Here is a 25016-nt window from a genome sequence, read left to right on the forward strand (position 1 = left end):
TTAAACTTCTTGATTAAAATTACTGAATTTGTTGATTAAGATTATATCATATAATTTATATGCATGTAGATTAAGATTAATTAATCTTAACCATTTCAATAAAGATTTTCCCCAGTCTGCGTAAATATGTACATTGGTATGTGGAATGCAAAACACACACTGTCAAATTTTTATTGGCGGTCAGCTCATTTGAATATTTTGCCGCATTTAAGGAGAGCATAGAGTTTATGCAACTAAAGTAAAGCCCTATCGCGGAGGATGGATATAGTGAGATTTATGCAAGTGAGGTGACCGCGACACGCCTAAATACGAGGAGAGTACACAATTTCATGAAAATCCCATGAAAACTGACGCGAAGCAGCGTGCAGAGAAAATGCATGAAAAGAGACGACAAAGAGAGCGGCAATCCACCACGTCATCTGCTCTCGACTTTCACTCCATCAAAAGTTTGTTTATATTATGTATTATTGCAGAAAATTAAATAATTTGCACAAATATTTGCAACATTGTGTTGTCTGGGCTTATAAAAATTTAGCAGATCTTAGAAACCTCCCAGATTATGTAGCTGTTTAAGATACAAACTACTTTATTTACACAATAGACAACATTATTTAAGGAGTAAGTTAATTATTTAATCAATTTTTGTCGAAAATGGTGCAAATTTTTCCCTCAACTAATTTATCCCCTTACGTCCACCTCACTCGGGACGACCGGGTTGAAACAGCGGTGCAAAATTGGCTCAGTAAGTCAACCATTATTTTTAAATTACTTAAAACTAACTTGAAATTTAGCCATTAAATCCTTTTTATTTTGCAATTAGGACAAGAAAGTGAGAAACAAGATGCCAATTATTGTTTCCTTTGCTCATCTTTAATTCAAGATTCGAGATTGCCCTTCTCCGCATCCCTCGTCGCGGAACAGATTGCGCTTTGCAAAAATTTCCTGATAGAGCTTGACCTCGCCAATTATTCAAATGAGATCAACCCTGAATCAATATCGTGCCAAAATTGTATCCAAGAAGTTTGCAGAGTGTGGAATTTACACGAGGAAATATTAATTATAAGGAGACAAATCGCAGAAATTTTGTCCAGGTTGGTACAGCAGAGAAAATCAGGTAATTATGAATATGAACGGTTTACTATAGTCATGCAAATTTGTCTGTACATGTGAAATTTTACTTCTAACAATAAGAAATTAGAACTTTAAAATTATCAATTCAAACAGTCCTTGGGAACTTTGTAAATCCATGAATTTTGTAAAATTGCTATGTAAACTTTTGCAACCGCGATCGGTGTAAGCTTGCCAAAAATTGGTGAGCTATAGCTATTTGTAAGAAATGTAGGTAAAATTTTGTAAAAGTTCGTATGCCTGCGAATTTTACAAGGTTACAAAGGACTGCGTGGTGAATTGCATCATTGTCAAAAATTCCTTTTCTTCCTGAGAAATTTGTTCATACTATTTTTTGCAGATTTTCTTCCTTCCATTTCAGATTCCAATAATCCCGTCCCCCTAAATGCTAATCATGGCTCGGAAATAAGCGCGTTTGACGGTGCGATCCAATTTTTTGGGAGAGAAGTCGAGGCGACGAGGGTCGCAATAAATGGCCCGACCGGAAATGAAGACATTGTTCGCAGCGTTTTTACCGGTGGACCCCCTGCAACTCTTGGGAACGACACGGTATCAAATAACCTCGTCGTCACGGTGAAAGTAGAGCAGCCAGATTCAGAAGATGTGTTGGCAGTAGAAGTTGAACCTGGGTAAGGGAACATACATACATTACGTGGTCTAAACTACGCCCTGTTTTAGACCAACCACCCCTTCTATATCCTACGCCTGAGCTTAAGTTGATAAAGATAGACGATCAATTTAATAACCACCCACCCACATTTTTGATGTAATATATGGATGTTCCCCTGAAGAGAATTTGAAAAGTTATTTGGGCGGGCAATTCGTAGGCCTTAGTTGGTTGCATTGTAAAATCATCTTAGAAATCTTATTGTTTAAAAAAGTTCAAATTTTTGACAAAATTATTAGGTGTTATCTGGATTAGTAATACATATTCATTGAATTTAGTATTTATGTAAGAGATTCTTTAAAGGTGGTGATACTCGTATGCGACGATTAAGTTATGTTTGCGATTTTTGCCAAATGGGCACTTAAAATACATTTTAATAGTAGTGTTTTTACATAAATATACCATGGTTAATTTGGCATTATTATGCGAGGGGTGATCAATAAATTATGTCGCGCATAAATCGCAATTTTCTACACTCCCCCCCCCTCCCCGCCGTTAGCACGAGGGGACAGTTAACCGTTGACACGTGATATCGTACCTATCGTACCATGTGTCACATAGGCACGATATCATTGGAGCCTTAGACCTTCCCTACCCCCTCTCACGTAACGTAATTTATGGACGGTCCCCAATACTGCAACCCAAACAATAAAAAAAAATAGAAACGAGTCCGAACAATCAAGATTTTACCGTGATTTTTAAATTTCTAATTGTCAACGAACTAAAAATTTGTATTATGAAGATGTATAAAACAGTAAAACTTATGCAATATCGTTGCCAATTGATTTACAGCCCGGCTCCAAACGTACCGATGTTCAGGGACCCTCAAACTTGCACAAATTATTCTCGTCCTCGCCTCAAGAACAAGAACAAGATCAAGAACAAGAAGTGTGTCCACTGCGGGAAAGCGTTTTCTAACAACACCCTCCTATCCAAGCACACCCGTGCCTTCCACGATAAGGTCAAGTACCCCTGTTCTGTTTGTGGGAGGGAGTTGACCACCGCGCGGCGTTGCGCGGCGCATGAAGCCATCAAGTGTGGCGTGGTCCATTCCCCAGCCGAATTGAAAAGGGTGGGCCTCAAGCTATGGAGGTGTGAGTTGGCCTGCTGTGAATACGTCTCTGCTACGGAGGGCGACTTGAAATGGTGAGATGAGATCAGGGCTGGGCAAAATATTTTCATACAGTGGGCGTACTCACGACAACTGTAAATATTTCGCATCGAAATTAATTTAGGAAAATTGCGAAGATTAAAGTATTTCTGTGTTGAGGGGGTTAGCAAAATATGACTTCGAAAATCTACTAAAAACACCTATATATTTTGATTCGTTTCCTTGGATTTCTGTATTTTTTGCGGGTGATGTTGGGAATGACTTTGCGAAATACTTCATTTTGCAAAATAAAAACATGCCCAATTGCTGGGTAAATTTGCGAAAAATAGTCCACGGTTTTCCAGCAAAATTTTTGCGAAATCTCCCATAACTTTGTGAGTTACATAATATGTTGCTATGCTTAATTTGCGAGACATGCGCACGTTGATGTGAGAACGCTCAGTATTTCGGAACGAATTATTTTAGACTGTACAAAATATCCTTTTTCACGAAGCTAATATGCAAATTTATGCATTTTTTTAATGCAAACTTTTTACTTATTTCAGCCACGTCTTAACCATACATAAGAACGTCTTCAGGTGTTCCTCGTGTGATTGTAATTACACCTCCAGTCAAGAACTCGCCGTGCATGAGAAGCTGTGCAAAATTGTGGAGACACTTAAAACGGGTATGTTATCTGCATATTTATGTAAATTGTGACGTAAAGTGTCAACGACATCACAAAGATAACGTCCTATACTTGGAAATTTACATTAAGTAAATTGTATCAAATCCAGAATAAAGTTTATTATGGATTAAGCATAGTTTATTTAATCTGGGTGCATTTAAATAGTTCTCAAAAAGGCAACATTATTTTTAGAGTGTACGTAAGCCACTCTTCCATTTTCAGGAATACAATTTTAGAGTAAAATGTGAGATTTTTGTAAAGATTTCTAGTCCGAAATTGTACCCTCAATCAAAGAGCAAAACGGTTACACGATTCCTTCAACTTTTCAGGCAGTCAACCCATCAAGATCGAGACGGAATCGAGCCCCAACTTTTACGAAAGTACGGAATCCCCCTCCTCCGCCATTGATATAGTTCAAAGTATTCTTGTTGGGGAACGTATCGCTGAATTGCGGCGCAAATCTTCGACCTCTCAGTTAAACGGGTGAGTCAATTGCTTTGTTCTCATTTGGTAAAAATACTAAAAGCAAGTAATTATTATGCGTGTTTCTGTATTAATTTTAATGCATGTAGATGCACGCTACGCGAAAATACGGAATCCTCCGCCACCTCCTCGATTGATATAGTTCAAAGTGTCGTTGTTGGCCAACGTATGATCGCGGAATTGCTGCGTAAATCGTCCACGTCTCAGTTAACTGTGTAAGTCGAATGTTTTGTTATCATTCTGTAAAAAGTAATACCGAGTAACACTAGGCAGTTATTTATCTACCGTGTTAGGCATATTCCGGTAGATTAGATTGTTTCGTTGGTTTAGAAGTAATGTTTGATCGGCAAAATGTGGCATGCATAGAAAATGTAAATTTAATAGAACTAACGAAGTCTTGAACCATGATTCTCCAGAATTGAACTCACGAACTTTACATTGAATGATATTTAGAAAAACTCAAAAATATGGGTCAATCGTCTACTTATTACATATTTAGTCATTAACAAACTTATTTAAAATCCATTACCAAAGTTTCAGAGCAAGATTTAAATACTTTTCTGGATTTATGTTACCCATAAATACATACGTTGTACGTTGTCCCAGATTATAAACTACTTTTCTTATTTGCAGACCTGAAACCAGGAAGAGCGAAATCCCCAATACCCCCAGGGATGTCCCCCGTAGTCGGGTCAGTCTTCTGCAAAGGGGTGAAATGTGCGAAGAACTGAACACGTATTACGCCCAGCACAACCTTACCGATTACAGTCGGGCAGCATATTATAAAAAGAAGTGCCCCTGTTCCGTCTGTGGGATGTGGTTGTCGTCCCCGAAGGATTGTGCGGCTCATGAGGTCGTCATGTGTAAAGTGGCCCATCCTCCCGAGTTGTTGGAGAAAATGGACATTAATATAGTCACGTGCCCTCTGGTGGGTTGTGAAGAGTTGTTTTGGAGGGAAAATGACTTGGACAAGTGAGTGTTTTTTTTATCATATTGAGGGGAGGTCCATGAATTTTGAGAATTTCAGGATAGGATCGTGTCAATCAAAAATTTCCTCAATTTTTTTTGTAGAATTTATGCTGATAGAGTTCGGTAACTCAAGAAAGATCGAGTACTCAGATCTACCATAAAATGCGAATGAATATTTTCAATTGATAAGTAAAATAGTTATCATTAAGCTAAATAGAAATGCTACCTAAAAATCCCTGGCTTTCATTTTATGAATGATCCGAGTATTTTATTTTTTCACTGATAACCTAACCCTCCACGCACTTTCTCAAATCTTTCAAAAAGAGTTTAGGATTTTTTTACTGACATTACCTTATCTAGAAATTCTCTAAGGATACAGTCAATGTACCCTGATAGCGTGGTTGTTAATTATTTGTCTTTATACAGTCATGTCCTCACCAGCCACAAAAATAAGCAAGCGACGACCTAATTTCACCAGGAACTTAGACCTTTACACTTGAGTAAAATGCCGCAATCCGTCACTGTTCACAATCATGTATTCGATATAGAATTAATACATAAATAATTAATCCATTATCCAATAAATTGGTTAATAGTTAGGGAATAATTTTTTCAAGATTTTTGAATCAGTGAATATTGAATGGATTTATTTCATATTCATTAAGAATGAACGAATAATTATTATTTTCACCTAATGCTTATCGAATTTGAGATCAAATTATGTAATAGTAAATGAATATATTTACTTTAAAATTTTGAATAAATGAATAACGAATGAATAGTTTATTCATGGAAATTTCATTTCATTTTTCGTTTTCATTAAGTAAAATGTTATCCTACGCAAGATATATATACATATTTAAATACACATGAGTAAGCATGACAATATGTAATATTTTGCTGAATCAATTCAAAGTTAATAAGGCGCCGCGATAAATATTTAATTAACAATAATCGTAATGGTGGTTTAATGGCAATATTCTTCCTTGTAATTCACGTTGAAATATACATACGTACCTAAATCGCTTATCCTTAGTCGGACCAGGCATTGATTGTTAATTGGGTTTGTATTGAATTGGGCCCAAATTGTTTAGAAATTGTGGAACGACATTTTGAACCAGGGTGAACATTTGGATATGTGTACATATTTTTCCTTAAAGGTATTATCCGCACTGAAAATATTACTTATTTCTTACAGTTTACAGTTTATACATGTATGTAATACATATGTAGGTAATAACAACATGCCAAACCATATATTTAAATGTATTATCATTAAACATTGAAATTGAAAAAAAGTAATACAAATTTTCAACTTCCCGTCGAAGTTCCGCTTTAATTACTACGTTGCTATTAAAGTTTTATCACAATTTAAACGTCCTGGCAATATTAATGCCCAATATTTCCACATGATTTAAAAGCGAACTTGATTCATCATTCAAAATAAATGCAGCTTTTTCCTCCAACTCGGACCCCACAAATTTGCAATGATCTTGAATTTGTTCCCAATTTTCCTCCCATCTTGCAAAATAGTTGAATGTTCCTTTTACAGGTTCAGTATCCCAAATATTGTTGCGGACCTTGTTGTTTTCGTCATACCCATTCCTGTCATTCGTTTTAATTGCATAGTTATTATTTAGAGCCTTCCAAATAGACGATTTGGACGAGTCGGGTGAGTTTCCACCAATGGCAGAGTAGTTTGCCTGACCTAAAATATTAATTGAGACGCATTTAATATTTAAAACAAGTTAATACTGTTTTTTTTTAATTTTCCACTAACCCTTAAACCATCTATTGCATTTCCCATGCAACCATCGAGCCCCCACTTGTTTCATTGTGGGTTCTAAGGTTTCGTATTGAAAAGTTTTCAGTCCTTCCTCGACGATTTCAGAGTCCAAATTACTTGTATAAGTTTGGATAAAAGCTTCACATCTTGTTGGGTCCAGTTGTTCTGTGTGGGCTGAAACATGTTCCCTTTTTTTCTCCAAGACAACTGCCTCGTCTTCGAAATGTTTTGACAGCTTATTCATGTACTCTAAGGTGAATCTTTGGATAGTATTTTCCAAGCTATTGCTTAAGGATGAAAATAATGTCTTCAAGATGTTATAGAGCTGAAGCACCTTGTCAATGAACCCATGGCCTAAAGCTGCGCCTAGTTTTTCTGATACTTTACACGCATAGAAGCTAGCCACCTTCTGTAAAGAATTCTGAAGTTGATGGTAGATTAGAGATGTGGTGGAAGATGTACCAAACGCATTCTTGGCATTTATCACAATATTCTCAGCCTGGCCTTTTCTATAACTTGATTTATAGAGTTGGCCAAGGCTGTTTTTCAATCTTTCCTGTGCCCTAAAGAATGCCTGACTAGATGTCTTCCATATGTCGAACGTTGTTTTAGCCATGGTAATCACGGATCCACGCAGCATATCTAGTCCCTTTTCTATGGTCATATTTAAGAGGGAAGTACCCACGCCTTGTACAACGTAACGACCAACTGTCAGTACAGTCTTTTTAAAAATTTCTTCTGCTATTTCTAAAGCAATTATGGTTGCCCACGATCCGCCTGTTATTCCACCCAGTCCCCCCGTCGCCAATGAGCAAGCGACACTGAAAGCCTTATGAATTCCATAACTTTTCCAGGAAAATGTTCCACCCCATCCGGATTGTATAGCGAACATGAGGTCACTTCCTCCCTCACTAATCAACATCATTGATAAGTTAACTAATATCCCGCCCGACAAGACGCCAACTGTGACACCTGCAGCAATTTGTAATATGCCCAAAATTGAGACATAAAATGCTCCACTACTCCACCAAGGTATTTTCTCCCTAAGGCTGGGAATTCTGTCAAAATCTTCACTCATGAGATCAAATAATTCTGGAGGAAGGGAGGAACTTCCGGTGTAACATTCCGACAAATGTTTGTACTGTTTGTCAATCTTCATGTACTCCAAGGTTTTAATTTTTCCCACGGAATTTATTAGAAGGTCTGAGATTTGGTCAAGGTATTCTTGGAATTTGTCATTTATTTCGTCCTGAGTAATTTTTTCATCTGGGTCATTTAGGTGAAATTTATTAAACGTCTTTCGAAGGTCAGATATCAGTACAGAATCCTTATAGATTTTGATGAAATGAAGGGTAGTCGTTTTCCATTGGAATTCAGCTTTGATTTCATTCTGTCGTTTATCTTCCTTTTGAAAATGAGACGACAGAGACCAATTGACTTTAGGACGTTTTAGAATTCCACTTGAGATTAGGATATTAACAATATCACGGACTTCATTGTCTCTCGAGTTACTTTGTGGATTTATTTTTAGAAATTTCGAATCCAAATTGGGACAAATTTTTCCATCAATAACAACCCATGAGAACAAAATGGAATGAATAGGTTGAAGGGAAGGAGGGAGGCCGGTAAGTTTTTCATTATCTAGTTTTAACGAGTTGCAGGCATTTGCAGATATATTTCCCTTTATGTGAAACCGTTTAATTAAATACCCACCCTGAATCAAATTTTTATATAATCTCTTGGAGTCTTCTATTGATAAAAAATTTTGGAACTCCGTCAATATTTCCTCTTCAGGCACGGCTTGCATATTCTTTTCTCCAAGAATTTTCCCAATGTTTTTATAATGTTCATTTGTTTCTTTGAATTCAGAAACAAATCGAAAGTCGTCAAATCCTATTTCAATAAGAATGTACTCCTCGGTAATGCATAAAAATTCCGATTTCTTAATCATCTCGATGACTTCATCCCGCGTGACGATGACATCCTTCAACTGCTCAATTTCCAAAACTCGGGATGATGAATTTATCAATTCTTGTAGAAGCGGCGAAAGTTTTGGTTCCTCCAGACTCAGATCGAGCACCTTGAAATCCAAAGGGTTGTCACCAATATACAAGGTATTTTTACACATTCTTACTTTCATGCTGAGTCTGAGTGGTTTTATTATGGAAGGAGATACATGACGAAGTATCACTTCTAAAATGTCTCTACTCTCTGCCTCATCTTGATGAACCATTGGTATCATTTTAAACGTGTTGTCATCGAAACAGTGGCCTAACGATGGTCTCAGAAAATGGTCAATATGTTGCTCGTATAAATGAATTTCCGCTTCAATTTGGTTCCTAAACATTGGTACAATGTTCCTCGATTCTACTGAAGATTCATCGCTGCTACATAATTTTTGCATCATATCAAAGAAGCCTAAAAGTTCTTCCAAATTGCTGATTCGTTTCTCAATCCTTACTTCGGCCTGTTTCAAATCATGTCTTGCCTGCTGCCTGGTCATGACTAACTTTTTGCTGCAATCAAGCTTCAAGTATGAAATTCCTCGATAGTAGTACAATATTTCATTGAACTCCTTTTCGTTTTGCAACCCTTCCGTCAAGATGTCAATCGACTTGGTATCTTCCCCAATCTCGTCAAACACTTTCGAGACCTTTACAAAATCTGAGGGTGACTGACAAAGCGTTTCGTTAGTTTTCATAATCTTAAATAGATCCTGGGTAAAGTGGTCAAATTTTTCAGTAATCACTTGTTTCTTCTCGTCAGGATTATCGTGAAGAAGTTGTAATAGGGGCTGAATGGAATCAAGCCAGAACGCCCAGCGATTGATTATAATGTGCAGCTTTGTTTCGATTTCTTCATTCGATAATTTATTTGCAAATTTGAATAAGTATGCAAAGCCTGTTTTGAAGTGAGCGGGTTGTTGTAATTCGCTTTTAATCTGCTCGAGTTTCTTAGCAAAACGGGTGAATAGCTCTTCTTCAAATTGGATTTGTTGTAATTCTCGCTTCCTGATATTCCTCAAGCGCGAATCTTCTTTGACGCGCATTACTTCTTTATAATTTTCTATCTTGAATTCAAATTCAGTGTCCTTAAGATCCTCCACAAGCACAATATATTCAGTTGACCCGTTTTGCCCACCTCTCGCTGTTCGCCCGAAAGCTTGCTTCTCAACTCGAAGATTTGGTGGAATAAACGTTAAGACGACGTGAAGTCCTTTGGCATCGCAGTCCTTGGAGATGTACACGTCAGTTCCTCTCCCAGCTAAATTAGTGGATATTATTACGTCTCCATACGTAATGGCTATGGTTTCCATTCTTCTTCTAAACTCGTCATATTTTTCAGTTTCATAAATACAGAATAGATTTTCCTCTTTGACACATTTCTTCAGCATAGAATATAACTGCTTACAACTCTTTACGGTTTCACAAATGAAAAGAATTGGCTGTGTCGCTTTCCTCTTGGCGACTGATGCAAAAATAGCACACTCATATAATTTCCGTTCAGATGACTTAAAAAGCTGGGATGATTCTTTCTTGCACAGTTTCGCTTTAAATCTTGGCATCTTGTAAAAATCCACAGTGTATAAATCGCTCAACAATTTGGTCGCATTTTCCTCGCCGATTGTCCCTGTTATTCCAAAAATTCTACCCTTGAATCTTGAGAAGTAGCCTACATTGGAGACAAAGACCGCCTTAAGACTTTCCGATGATAACTTGTTGCCTTCTTTTAATTGTAGGAATTGGTGGAGGCCGTATGAGTATTGTGTCTGCTTTTGTTCAACGCCAGTATCACTGTCAATTATAGTAACCTTACCGTCGTCATCATTTCCCGATGCCAAAATGTACGGAATATTTTGCTTCATTTCTTTTGCTTTCCTAGCATTATTAATCCAAATTGGAATCCTGTCTTGGACAAATTTTAGCAGGAAGTGAGGGAAGTGTAGATGTTTTTTGCTAAGTGTATATTTCATTTTGATTTTTCGGCTAATAGCAGTATCCGCACTATCTGATGTGTTGGATACCATCCTCCAAATGTCAATAAAGATAATCCTAAGCCATCTCAATTCTGGAATGGTGTGAGAAATATATAATACATTGGATCCTTTATCAAGTAGCATGGAGTCGACTTCATCCACTATTAAGTAGTCAGCATTACTTCCCCCCTTATAGTTCTTTTGGAGATAAGAACAATTTAAGTGATCCGCCTCGAATGATGCTGCGTCGCCATAAAGGACTTGATTTTTGTAGAGTTTTTCAAGCATTTGCTCGGAGGAAGTGGTCCCTTTTCTCGCCTCTTTTGATGAAATATTTCCCACACCGATGTTAAATAGAGAATAAAATCCTGACATGTTCTGAAAACCATCCTCGGCTAGTACGGATGAACTTGTAACCAGGTAAACATTATTTCCATCCAAGGATAAGCAAACGGCGAGAACGGCAGATATTAAAGTTTTTCCTTCGCTAGTTGCAATTTCAGCAAATCTTCCAACATTTTGCAATTTTGCGTCGACAAACAACAGCACGGCGCAGAGTTGAGTGTCTCGCATAGTGAATTGGTCATCGTTATTGTGAATTCTTAAGGCACGGCAAATTACGGCAAGTAGTTCTGATTTTATGTCAGATTTTAATATACTTGTGTCTTTCTTGCGTAGCTTGACAATATTAACCCATTCAGTAATGTCTTCCCGGGTCCAATCTTGAATTTTTCGCTCTTTTCTTGCAAGCTCCTTGAGCTGTGATTTCTCGTGGAAGCTACGCCTCGCTTCTCGTAAATCTTGATGTAAACTTTCGAACTGTAATTTCGGATTCGATTGATTTATAGCAAGGTTTTTCATAGCAGTTATTAATGCCTTTCCCCTCACTTCTTTTAGTCGATATGAGTTGGTGAATTCTTCGAGATATTTTAATATGGAGATAGTATCATGTTTTGTGTTGAGATCTGAAATGAGCTTGGAATTTATGACGTAGTTTTTCTCCAAGATTTCGTTGGCGATAAGATGCATATCAAATTGGCATATATTTTGTTTGACAAAGTGAGATACTAAGGATTCAGTGTCGGACCTGAATTTCTGGTCGATCTCTAGCAGCTTAGTAATAAGCGTAGGTTCTGCACAGGAAATCTATAAATAAAATTAATACAATACTCAAAATTATCCATCGTCTATGAGACATTATTTATGCATAATCCAAAATTTTGCAATTTACCAATTCCGTATACACCTTGGCTCGGAACTGAATTTTCCATTTGTTAATTGGAAATGACGCCCATTTACTAATTATGAACGTCTTAGTTTCATTATCAGAGAAGTTTTGTTCGTCAAATATATCAAATAGTAGAGCCATAGATGGTCTCTTATTTGCCAATTCCTCGATTAATTTTTGGAGAAATTTATCCCAAATTTGAGTCTCTTCAGAATATATCAGTTTATCCAGTTTGTGAATGATTTCTTTGGAATATGTTTTATCATCACCCCGGCTGTTGATTATTTCTTCAAGATACTCTTCAGTTTTTGCCAGGATACTGTATTTCAAATAATTACAGGGAAGGTGCTTGCCAACTATGTTTTCCAACATTGAAAGTGGCAGGGTAAGGCATATTTCCAGGAACTCAGCTAGCTGCCTCAGAGGAATTGGCATCAGCTCAAGTGCTTGGGTCATTTTGAAGGTCGTGTTAACCCAGGTTTTGTAATAGTGCTGATTTTCACCTGGATTAAAAATTAATAGGATATTAGGCTTACTTTGGCTCGTCGGTGTCGCTGTTCTTATGCAACAATCTTTGGTGTGGTTATGTTAAGCCACTTTAACCAATCACGCCCCCATGACACTGTGAAATGCACGATTTGATTCCGGAGGTGCAACCGTTGAACAGGCTATGCAAATTCTTTTGCATGAATTTTTGACCAATAATTTGATGATTTTGAAGTTTGGGACGGGGATTTCTCACCATAAGTTTCACCTGTGGTAAACACTTGACTTGGTAAAGGTAAAGTCAAATCTAATAGCCATGGTGAATGGGCTTAGATGTAGAAAACTTTGAATCTCGGTTATGGGCTCATCGTAGGTAAAAATTACGTTTGTCTGTAAATATCTGCCCCCCAACTGCATTAAATTAATCAAATTGTGGGTCGAAACGTCATGCAAAAGTATTCGCTTCGTACTTGCAGATATTTATCCTGCGTGGATGACCCTCAACCGGCAACCAAGCCATGCGTGCATACTTTTCATCGCGGTAACTTGAATGGCGAAAGCTGCCCGACCCTGCCTACCCAACGATGGGTACATACATACATACAAAAAATATGTACATATTTACATATTTAAGAACAGTGTCACCTAAAGGGTGGGCAACTTAAAAGTGGTACAGCACATAGTCGCAAATTGTTTGGTTTAGAATGTCTTAAAATCAAAATGGCTGGACGAATTTGAATGAAATTTTCCACACTTATTAACAACTACCTAGTTAGTCTTGTGATAGCACCCAGTCCTCTATTTAGTTTGATTTGACAGTAGTTAGATACGGTTTGATAGCATGGTGAATTCTGCCCCATACAACTTTTCGCATACCTCAAATTAAATAGTTCCCGACTATCGTCCTCCGGGGATTACGCTTCATTTATTTCACATAGTACCTCCCCACATAAGTTTGTGTTAACCAGGAAAAATATTGACCCTGTGCGAATAAATTTACTGGGTGGAGGAAATTTTTTGTCAAAACATTAAAAACGTTGCCTTTTTCAAAGCTTTGACTACCTGGGGACGACTTTTGTTTTGTTTTTAATGCCGAACTCTCCAACGGGTTGCTTTCTAGGTAACTCATGTCAAATTAGCTAAATAACAATTCGTTTGGCCTTTCCAGGGTAAATAATTTTCAACTTTCCGTGTCACGTAAGCATGGATTTTAATTTTTCGTCAATTTTTTGGAGAAATGTAAATTTTTTCAAATTTGCTTTTCTGCATTTGATAGCTTAACTTATCTGAAAAATTACAAAAATAATAAAGAGTAGAAATCCTTATGCATGCCGAAGGAATCCAACTTCTTTCCACTACCTAAGACTTTCGACAAATATGAATTCCTCGCAATGTATAAACGATTTTGAGCCCTTTTTGTACCAGTCATTAACAATTCGTATGACATGTCTAAAAAATACAAAATGGTAGAAATCTTAGCAGCGATACCAGAAATATGGCCAAAACGCCACTGTACCACTTTTAAGTTGCCCACCCTTTACATGCCAAACTACACATTATACACATTAACCAAATTAACTACACATAACATGCATATAATAAATATGTATTAGATATTGACGTACCAGCGCAAAATTTTAGATTCCATTCATTCAGGATTTTTTCTAATTTCGATTTATCATCAGAACCAAAATGACCCACTAATTTAGCAAAGCAGGATTGAATGCATAAATGTTGTAATTCAGTTTCCCAACCCGGCAATGTTTTGAAAGTGGATGAAATTGTGATCATCTTGGTTGGAGGCAATAGGGATTGGAGCTTATCAAAGTAGACCACTTCCTCTTCGGATAAAATATTGCGAAATAATTGTGATTCTTGCTCATTGAGGGTTGTAGCGCGGTTTGTATCCATAAAAACACGGAACAAAAATTCCTTAATTTCAGTTGTCCTAAATTTAGATTTTTGGAGTCGAACGAGCATTTTTCTCATGGAATTTGATCTGTCTGGATTACTGAATTCCGTCGGAATTTCTTCAGATTGTGTTGCCAATAGAAATTTTTTCAAAAATTTGCAATAATCCTCTAATTTGTAGCTTTCGCCGGATTCTCCTATTTTCACTTGTAACAAAAAATCGTACCTTTTTCTCTTTGAAATGTCTAGGTAATCCAACATCTCTAATGTAAGCTCAATAGCTGGCCAAACTCTTGCGTCAGCATTTGCACACGATTCTTGTACATTTTTGAGTAGTTCTTCATCTGAGATGGTGCTGCTACTATCTTGAGGTAAGGTATCCTCACACATTTCCATTGCCTCTTCAACGATATTGTTTACGACCACAAATTCTTCGAGAGCTGATTGAAAATGTTTCTCATCCAATTCTAAGATACAATCCCATCGGCATTCAAATTGAAGATTCCATTCTCTAAAGTAGTATGTCACGGGGTTATTCTTGGTTCTAGAATAACAATTATACACTTGTTTATAGTTGTAAAACTTCGTATAATAAAACTGTACAACAATTAATTTACCTGAAACTTGCTACAACTAACTCAGTAATCCTTTCATTCCCTTTCTCCTCAAATGATGCAATGACAGATTCCACCTTTCCTTGTAATTTTGACACATGTGACGTGAATAATTTGATATGAGTAGCGTCAAAATGATTGCTTGTCATGCTTCTCACAGCCTGTAGGAATTCCATAATTCTTTTGTTTTTAATTTGTTTCTTGACAAACTGTATCATTTCTGTTAATCGTGAACTGAGAGCGTCGATTTGATCTTGAGTTATAGCGTCAAAGGGATTACTATTTTCCACGTCAAATTGGGATAAAGTTCCAATATTCTTCCAATTCCGTATCAGACCCATTTCTAGTTCTGTAAGCAAGTCGTCAAGTTCTGTGGGATTTTGGGCTGAAAGTTGTTTGATGAGTTTCTTGTAGTCCGCTTCATTAACAAAAGCAATAAGATTATGTACAATTTCACTTATCTCACAATTATCTTCATGAACTAGTAGACGGCTTAGCCAGACTTGCAGATCCTTTGACAGCTTCGCAAATATCTGGGCCCTACTTGACTTCAAATAAGTGTAATCTTGTAACTCCTCAAGAATATGACGAATTCGCTCAAGCTCGTCGCCATCATCGGCCTTTAACTGGAGTTCATCCAATTGTTTAATACTGCCATGCTTCAGCCCAGCAAAGTGGACCTGCTCTAGCTTAAGTTTCATAAAAAATTCAACCTGGTCAAGGTTGAGGATTTTGTTTGAAGCCAAAAGATCTTGGACATCATTAAAAACATTACTTTTCCAATCAGCAAACTTTTCATGATGATGGTTGCTTCGAATGTGCTTTCCTATAATATTAACAAATTGTCGCTTCCAAAAAGACGTGACGCATATATTAAAATCTTCAAGAACAGTGGGATATTTGGATGTATTTAATGTGTGGTGTATTGTTCTGAAACTCTCCTCAAATTTGAAGCCAAAACAGGAAGTAAGTAATTCGTCCGCCGAAAACTCCGAATTTTGTAGAATCATCTGTATATTTTTCACGGCGGATATTCTTTCAATAATTTTCTGCCCTGTAGTAAAATTATGAAAATATCTCGGTAGTTGGGACTTGTTGATCAGTGTATTTTTTAAGCCTGTCAATTTGGCATCCCACTGAAAATTCTCATTTTGCTTAATTTCCTGCAAAAGATTTTGCAGGTGAAATTTTCTTGTTTCAAATTTTTCAATTGAGTTCACGATCTGCACGAGTTCAAATTTTATCCGGTCCGCTTCCTCGTTATTCCCCACTTTGAATATTTGAGATAAAATGGGTTCCTGAAATTTATATTTATATGCCAGTTCAATTCCAGCCTTTAAGCGAATTGCGAAATCTCCACGTTGTTTCTTAATTAGTTTGCAATGTACACGGAATAACTTGTCTAACGTGGTGATGTCGTAGGTGTAATGTTTCGTCATAAATATCAACAGATCAAAGTATGAAACGAATTTCTTGGATTCCGACTTAAGGTTGGAAATTATTTCATCCATGTTTATCCCAATTTCTTGGTTTAGAAAATTCTGGAGTAACTCTCCTTGGTTTTTAAATAGGCTTTTGTGTGAGTCGTATTTCCCAAGGAAATCTTCAAACATTTTTAGAAGGTTAATTTCACTTAAATTGGTCGGCAAATCTTGCTGCCATTTAAGTAGTGTAACGGTAATTATTTTGAAGGCACAATCGTCCAGTACAATCTCCGTATCCTGATTCGTCCCTTGGATTTGATCCTTCGTCCAACTTGCCATTGATTTTGCCATTGAGAAAGGTTGAAAAATTGAGTAGGTTGTCTTACTTTTGTTGTTCCATGCATTTTTAAGCCTGGGAATCCACTGAGTGCAATAGAAAGGAACAAGAATTGCGCGAATGTTTGATTTTTGAACGGCGTTAAAATGTTGGCGTTTTGAAAGTTCTTCACATTGTGTCATAACGGAAGGGTCTAACGTTTGTCTGTTGATTACGAGATTGGAGATGAAGGAAAATGCATTATTATATTGTACGTTGTCGATTTTAGGAAGATTCTCAGCTTTAACTGACTTCAAGGTGTGATATGCCAAAGGGATTTGTTCCAATAGCTGCAACGGCTGAAAGATGGTAATTGTACTGATCTCTTCTTGTCCCATTTTTAGGACATTGTTAAGGAAACTCGCTGCCTCTAATTGAACTTGATCGTCTTCGTGAAGAAAATGCTGAAATTGTCAAGTGAAGTTATAAGGATAAGAACCTGGAAATTCGCATGAATCTCAATAAATAATTATAATTACCATTAAATATTTCTCTCCCTCAAGAAAGATTTCGTAACTATTGGCCTTTGTTAAAACTTGCTGGAAAAATTTGATCGTGGGGGACATGTTTCCAATAAAGCTGTCAGATATTCCATCCTTGAATAATTCTATAACTTCTAAATTGTTAACTTCATTTGTATTATCCATCCCCAAGAATGGGTTTGTTATCTTATGCATTTCCTGGTGATGGGTGTGAATACTTTTGTGTAGCTTGGTACGAATCTCTTTGAAATCTGTGTTTATATCCTCCCTGAATTTATCTAGTTCCGTGATACTTTTTGAGTTTGTCTTTTTCTCATTTTTGAAATTATCCAGACACCTTCTTTGTAACAATTCTCCTTCCTTTAAAGAATACACCAGGCGCCTCCGCTTTCCTAAATTAGATTCTAGTTCAGTTAGTTGTTTGCATTTTCCTGAAATTTGAGCATGCAGGATAGAGTGAGACTCAATGTTGTCGTCTGCTTCATTGTGATCTCGGACATTGATCAAACTGTTCTTTGCTGGATATTTAGCTCTGGCTTGGGATCGAGTCATTGTGGACTTTTCGTTTCTTCGTATTCCATTGATACCACAGATGCCTGACGGTTTAGCAGAGAATCTATCAACTGTGTATCCTTCTGCCCAGAAACCATCATGGTGATCCAGATTTATTTTTTCCTCTCCTTGCTTTCCGACAATTCTTTGCCATGGATCATGAGGCCATGCACTGTAGGTAATCCATGCAGCATCGATTCCAGGCTTCCCCCCTGGAAATTTTAATATTTGGTTGTTACATTTATATTGGGCATCTTGTATTTGAGGGTATTTTTATAATATTTTATTTTGTACTCTTTAACTTTGATACCTTTGCCTCCAGTCCCAGCAATGCCAGGTTCACCATCGTCGCCTGGTTTACCATCCTAAAAATGTCAGAATATAAGAATAAAATACTTCATATGAAATTCACGTATATACTTATATGTAACTATTCATGTACATTTCCTTTTTCTTGTAGGACTTGATCCCCCATTCTGGTTATTATGTAACCGCCAACACCACCCAAACCGCCGCTTCCAACTCTTCCGGAATCTCCTCCCCTTTCCCCCGGTAAACCGACCGTACCTTCCCTAAGTAAACGTTTACCAGATTTTGGTTTTTCATCCGGAAGTTTTCCATGAGTCCCATCCAATCCATTTTTACCATCTGAGCCATCTCCTCCATCCTGGCCACGCCCTCCATTTCCACCATTCGACTTGGTAATTAGTTTTGCTTCTCCAGTAATACTCTGGGTGCATATTAGAAAAATGTTTCCACCGGATTCCCCAACGTTTCCGTGCAAACCATCAGTCCCATTACAACCTGTCGCAGCTGGTTTTCGTGGTTTCGAAATTTTGTGTTGTTTGGCATTATTTCCACTGACATCTAAGGTTACAGTCCGTTTGGATTGGGGCTCGACAAAAATCTTGTTCGAATTAAAGGTGACATCTATTCCGTGAAAAATATTTTGGTCTAAATCCACATCTAACGTAAGGGTTTCAACGCCATGAAATTCAATGGAAATTTGACTTTGGGTGTAGTTTTCCCGAAATTGGTCGAGATAGTTTAATAACTTGGGATCCTTAAGGCATTCACTCAGGTAGAGATGAGTTCCATTAAATTTTAAACTTGTCTGCAACATTAAATACAATATTTTTTTTAACTGTTATGATAAGTACATTCGAAAATTTTCAAAATGTTATTTTTTATAATTCTTACAGAATGATTTTCTGGGTGGACAAAATTATGCTGGGTACATTGCTTTAACAACTCAACGAGTTCCGTTAAGGTCGCCTTCTCTATTGCATTTTTACTCAAGAGGATTTGAGGGATCAGATTGCTGTCAAAATTTTTCTTCAAGAAGGTGAGATCAGTAAAGTTTGAGGGGACTGAATAGCTTTTAGTTAAGCTTAATGATTTAGGTCTTGTTTTCAATAAACGTGGGCGAAGTTGATTCAGGGCCATGGCAACGCTCAATTTATTGATTTCGTCTTCAATTTTACGTTTCTATAAAAAATTATTTATTTAAAATTTTTGTTAAGTAGAAAAATAGAAAAATATTAAAATAATATTTAGTACCATTTCAGCGGACATATTTTCGTGAATTTTGAGCTCCTTCATTGAGTTTAATTTTTGTTTAATTGCATCTTGATATATTTGTTCAGCATCTTCTATAGTATGGGACAATTTCTGGTCCTCTTCGCACTGTTTTTCCCGTACAGCAAGGACTAGTTCCTGAACGGCCTGCTCCATATCTGCCAGCAAAATTTCCTTCATTTCGTACGTAATACTGCGACAATATTCCTGGGAAAGCCGGGAGAGTTCTTGGTTCACAAATTCTAAAGAAATTGAAATATACAAATAAACAGTGTAAATTTACCATGTGTATATGATTAAAAGTTACTCGCCCTATGTAGGCATAATTTAAAGAACACACAATCTTCATTTTTTGCAGCAATAGTGCAAAACATTCTGGAGTTGTGTGTGTTAAGTATTGATATATAACATTAACTTAATTTAAAACCTGTCAGTACAGCTTTGCTTAGCCCGAACCAGGACTTAGTACACCCATGTTTGTCAAAATGTTATACTATTTTTCACTAATTCGTGCATTAACTAACGTCACTTGCTAGTATTGCTTGGCACCAAATACCACAAGCAGTGGAGGCTGTTCGTATACAAATTTCGAAATTCAACCCTCCTAAATTATAATCTAAGTTATTTTTCGACTCAACACTAAATTTTAGCTGAATCTATAAACTCTTAGAAATCGGTATGGATACGCCTTTAGTGCCCCTCTGGTTACTTTTTGTTCATCTTTGATTTCATATAATTTCATGAGAAGCCATTAAGTATCACTGTCCCGAATTTCAGCTTTTTGCGACAAGTTATGAAAATCGGTTTGGGTCACCCAACGGGTCCCAGCGTATGAAAATTTCAGCTTTCTACGACAATTTTGAAATTTTGGTGCATAATACCCCACCCACTCCGATGACCTCCACCGGTCAACCACTTGACCGATTTCGCCCATCTTCGAACTCGTTTCCTACTTTGTCCAATATGCATATGGTAAAAATTTCAAGTCAATCGGTCAACTCGTTCGAGAGTTATCGAAAGACAGACAGACGGACATGACAATTACATAAGCCCTGGTTCGGGATAAAAAATTAAAAAGTCATATATTTCCATGGATGTACTCGCTCTATATAACTTTGCACGAAAGTTTGCATGAAATTGTACTAAAACTTACAGTATCTACATATTGCAAGTTTTGTTATGTGCCCTATTAATCTGTATTGCACTGTACGTTTTTGATGCTAAATACTGGATACCAAAATCGAACAGATTCAGTGCAGGGGTTCTGCAAAATTGATGAACTTTGTGCGAATTTTTGCAATCTTTCTTTTCATAATTTAATTAGGAACAGAAAGATTGCAAAAATTCGGTAAACTGGTATTACCAGTTTACATTATTAATTGTTGGCAACTAACAATGGGTACACCAGCCTTGTTCCTTTCAGATTTTTTTGCAGCATGGATAATGAAATTCAAAATTCTTCGTTCTAAAGACGGACGGACAACACGTCTCCATAAAGTGATTTCGCTTCGCTTCACCCCTTAACCACTTCACCCCTGAGAGACGAATATTTTCATACCTTTCACCCCTAGTAACGGCGAATTTTTTCTTCCCTTGACCCCGAAATTTTCACCTACTGCATGACGTTAATTACTGAGAGATGAATTGAAAAATGGTGTTCCCACCGGAATTATTCTGGACACTTTTTTATGAACGTTGATGCGAATAACCATTTGGGAACGGATTTTGAGTTGTAATTTGCCTTTGTGCATTTTTGCGAACGACTAATGTTTATAGCCGAAAATAGCCAACACGCCGAATTAAAAAAATGATTGTAATCGCATGGAAAGTTGCACAAACATTGATTATTACGTGCATAATAGTACATATATTTCCAAAAATCGATTATCGCGCGTCAAGGGCTATAGAAGCCGATTTTGGCGGGAAAATTAAACATAGCAAATATGGCTTTCAATTCATGACATTGGCTATAAATAATTTTGTAATCAGACTAAAATGTGTAAAAATTGCTTCTTGTACATTTAACATGCATAGAATTTACGCATACTTAGGGAGGGAAAACAAACGTTTTCTTACAGTGACTTTAAATTGGTAGCAGTGGTAGTGAATAATTATAGCATCAACTGTTCGAAACCATACTTTAGCGCATTTTGAATATAACTCAATTTTAACTGGAAAATTATATGCTACTTTCCGGACAATCTTTTAATTTTTCCGCCCAACGAGATTTCATCGGCTCCAGTGGTTAGTTTTCCCGCCAAAAATTTCGTTGGGGCGTTCTAAATCCGAGAAAAACAATTTCACTAATTTTATCTGAAAGCGCTGTTGAAATATGTGACGAAAATTCCATGCAACAGCAGTTTTCAAAACTGGGCGTGTTAGCTAGAAATAGCCAGTTAGCTATAAATTGTTTTTACCTCCCGCAATTCATCTTCCCGCCCAAATGGCGGATTGTTGACTGAAAACTATATTTGGAAGAGCAATGACCTAATTTTTTTTTCTGGATACGACACATAGTCGTATGCCGGTGTGAACGGAAAATACGCCACATAGTCGTTTCCGTTGTCAAGGGTCAATACGACACATCGTCGTATTTCGGAGCCAAGGGAACTTACGCCACATAGTCGTATTCGGCGTAAAGGTCAAATACGCCACATAGTCGTTATAGGGGCGAAGTGGGTAATAAAGTTGTGCAAGGTTTACCCAAGCCTAAGTAAAAACTGGGGATGACAACAATTGGGTACAATTTGTATAACGTTGTGCAAGCACCTGTCCAACTATTGTACACATTGTGCACAAGTGTTGCCCCCACTAAATATTTTAGTCAACCTTGAGTAGATTTTTCACAACTTTATTTAGAGTGTAGCTCTCATGCAATGCACGGTGACCTAAGTTATTATGCATTACCAACCCATCTCATTATCTCATCAATCATAAATAGATATGCGTAAATAGATATGTGATCATTACCATTTTTCTTAAACATTAGTTTCGGATCTTCACATTCAAGCAGGATTTGAAGCAGCCGACAGTAAGTAATATCTTGGCCGAGTAGTCCAACCCTTTCCAAACTCACAAAAATAGTCTCCGCTTCTAGTAGCCTCTTGCTCATTTCGATACACTTCTTTCGTACCTCAAATATTGACAAGGGCTCAAAGTTTGTTCGGAAGTGAGACTGGAAAATGGTGGAGGTTCGTAAATATTCGATAATTGATTGCGCCCTGGAATCGGGATCATCTTGAAATTGCGCACGATCAAGAATTAAGGAGAAAGTTTTTTCGAGCATATTTTTGTAGAGGAAGCAATGATCTGGATTTTCCTCACGTGCGGCGTAAAAGTCTTTTGTGGTTTGTACAATTTTGAGATCAATTTTGCTATGAAAATATGTCTCAGTCAGTTTTATTATTCTATTTTGTGTCTCCGGGCTGAAATCGGTTTCAAATTTGTCTTTCTCTGCTTCCACAGTTTCACAGATTGTCTCAAAAAAATTGGAATTTGTTACGGACCCGGATGGAATATTTTGGCGACGCTTAGATGTCAAATGGTGCCAGTTTTGTAGGGCAGAATTTAGTGGGAGGTCATCAATGTTGAGTTGCGTCTCATAATTTTTGGAGGCATGTTGAAGTAGTGAGACTACAAAGGACGTAAGATAGGCGACACTTCCGGTTTCAACCAAAACGAAACCAGCCTCGTATAAGTTTTCGAGCTCGGTTGGGCCATCCTCTGATTCTGTTGGACTGTCGGACAAAGTATTATCGACACTGAAATTGTCAGAAATACAGAATGATCTAATTTGAAATGGTCCACTTAATGTAAATGTAACATTAGATAAATTACTTTAAAAGGAGGCTTTATATTATATGCGATATATGAGGTGTGCATTTTATTCTGAGATTTATGTACATAAAGGGTGGTTTATATGTCAGGTCACAATGGAAAATTTTTCAATGGGAAAAATTCGGAAATAAATCTCCATTAGTTAATAACTATTAGTTATGGAATTGGGATTGAGATTTTTATTAATTTTTATCAAAAGTTATGGAACACTGATGACCAAATTCTTAAAATATTGAACTTCAAAGGCAAAATTTCGCTAACTAATGGAGATTTGCGAATTTTTCCCATTGACAAATTTTCCATTGTCACCTGACATTTAAACCACCCTGTATGTACATAAGTAATCTGCGCTACATACCCGTTATAAAAATGTAAAACTACGCCTGGACTAAATAAATAATTGGTTACGATAAAGATAAAACAATACCCACGTTCATTCATTTAACATTTGTACATATTACCTTCTTTGCTGAGGGCCAGGATTTAACTCTACTCCACCAATTATTAGCAAAATTGCTGCCACAGTTGCACATAATATTTTATAAAGTGTGCATTCACGTGTCTTAAATTTTGAAATTGTTTTTGACGTCTTCTTGAACTTAAATCCATCAATTCGGGATCTCCAGCTTACATCGGTGGTCTTCATTTTTTTATTTCTCGGAGGTGCGTGACCAATGCGTATTAACACTTAATTGTTGGGTAGGAAGTTCCCCTGCACATGACAACCACCGTTCCAATCGGCCCACGAAACTAATGCTAGAATGGGTATTCCAGCTTTACATAGTAGTTTGTTAACCTGAGTTAAATACTTCAGAACGAACGCTGGAAAATGAAATATTTGTAAAACGTAAGTGCAAATATGCTTATGTAACTGCAAACTGCAACGAACAAATTTTAATGAAACGTTTTGAGCGTAACTTATAAATAAGTTGCCTTTCATATCTATGAATTGAGGTCTTATTTAACAAGGCTGTCGATAAACGAAAATCATGCTATCAATAAATGAACAGAGATAAAACTGGAGTCTCTTCATATCTCTGTGATGTGCAGGTACAGTATGTCAAAAGACTGTACATACATATGTATACTGATTCCTCCCGGTTTATCTGGGTGAAAGAGAAGATGCAAATTTGAAATTTTGCATGGATAAATTTGTAGTGGTTAAGGTACTATTCGAATGTCAGGATAAGTCGTACAGGTCAAAGATCACAATTAATTTACCTTGGAACAACGAGCCTTTTGTTTGTTTTGCTAAAATGCTCGACTCATTTTGAGCATTTTGACCTGACGATTTCGTTACACACAAAAATTTGAAAAATGAAATTTTTAAATTTTGCTGCATTATATGATGCCAAGGAAAGTACAAGTGTAGCTGGTCGCCGGGTTTCCAGGTAAATAAACTGTGACCTTTGACATATGCGAAATATCTTCCAATTCGAACCCCAACAAGTAAAAATTTCAATTCTACCTGGAAAATTTCAAATTTGTATCTTTCACTCTTCCCAAGATTAACGGGGTTCATGTTGCATCACCAGTTTTTTAACATACTGTACAGAAATATTTACACGAAACGTATACAACTGTTTAATATACGAACCTTTCATATGTTTAACAAAGACATGGACAAGTTTACTGTGCACATTTGTACATAAGTACGGATACCTACATATCTTTCAACCAAAAAAGGTCCATCCATTATACATACCTTCACAGAAATATTCATTCCTCTCTACATAGTCAC

At 36.9% G+C, this 25016-nt stretch overlaps 2 protein-coding genes across 3 annotated transcripts; one reads left to right on the forward strand and one right to left on the reverse strand.

Annotated features, from left to right (window-relative positions):
• The first annotated feature begins 406 nt into the window (after nt 1–406).
• Nucleotides 407–5817, forward strand: LOC110854766 (zinc finger protein 271). Of its 2 annotated transcripts, none has more exons than XM_035855213.1 (9): nt 407–742; nt 821–1114; nt 1469–1757; nt 2588–2941; nt 3452–3573; nt 3903–4056; nt 4146–4271; nt 4690–5028; nt 5452–5817. In XM_035855213.1, the coding sequence occupies exons 1-9, from the start codon at nt 652–654 to the stop codon at nt 5492–5494; spliced, it is 1812 nt and encodes a 603-aa protein (XP_035711106.1). In that variant the 5' UTR covers nt 407–651; the 3' UTR covers nt 5495–5817. The 2 variants fall into 2 exon arrangements, with proteins under 2 accessions (XP_035711106.1, XP_021958905.1); XM_022103213.2 differs by having other exon boundaries at nt 1490–1757.
• On the reverse strand, nt 5790–24267 carry LOC118436692. Its single transcript, XM_035855211.1, has 12 exons — nt 23737–24267; nt 22409–23199; nt 19421–19680; nt 19061–19348; nt 18303–18974; nt 18171–18225; nt 17306–18072; nt 15030–17230; nt 14127–14956; nt 12019–12518; nt 6806–11933; nt 5790–6733 (listed from the first exon to the last, which is right to left on the reverse strand). Exons 1-12 carry the CDS (start codon nt 23919–23921, stop codon nt 6390–6392), a joined length of 12021 nt encoding a protein of 4006 aa, XP_035711104.1. The 5' UTR covers nt 23922–24267; the 3' UTR covers nt 5790–6389.
• Nucleotides 24268–25016: the final 749 nt, after the last annotated feature.

The sequence above is a fragment of the Folsomia candida genome, unplaced genomic scaffold, assembly GCF_002217175.1.
Source record: "Folsomia candida strain VU population unplaced genomic scaffold, ASM221717v1 Fcan01_Sc010, whole genome shotgun sequence".
In the NCBI taxonomy this organism is placed as follows: domain Eukaryota; kingdom Metazoa; phylum Arthropoda; class Collembola; order Entomobryomorpha; family Isotomidae; genus Folsomia; species Folsomia candida.

What these genes read in the sequence shown, in the direction of transcription:
- LOC110854766 (XM_035855213.1), top strand. Translation starts at nt 652, where the DNA reads ATGGTGCAAATTTTTCCCTCAACTAATTTATCCCCTTACGTCCACCTC. An exon ending in TGTGGAGACACTTAAAACGG is followed by an intron (nt 3,574 to 3,902) that starts GTATGTTATCTG and finishes TCAACTTTTCAG; the next exon opens with GCAGTCAACCCATCAAGATC. An exon ending in AGGGAAAATGACTTGGACAA is followed by an intron (nt 5,029 to 5,451) that starts GTGAGTGTTTTT and finishes GTCTTTATACAG; the next exon opens with TCATGTCCTCACCAGCCACA.
- LOC118436692 (XM_035855211.1), bottom strand. Translation starts at nt 23,921, where the DNA reads ATGAAGACCACCGATGTAAGCTGGAGATCCCGAATTGATGGATTTAAG. An exon ending in AGGGAGAGAAATATTTAATG is followed by an intron (nt 17,231 to 17,305) that starts GTAATTATAATT and finishes TGACAATTTCAG; the next exon opens with CATTTTCTTCACGAAGACGA. An exon ending in CCAAGGTGTATACGGAATTG is followed by an intron (nt 11,934 to 12,018) that starts GTAAATTGCAAA and finishes TTTTATTTATAG; the next exon opens with ATTTCCTGTGCAGAACCTAC.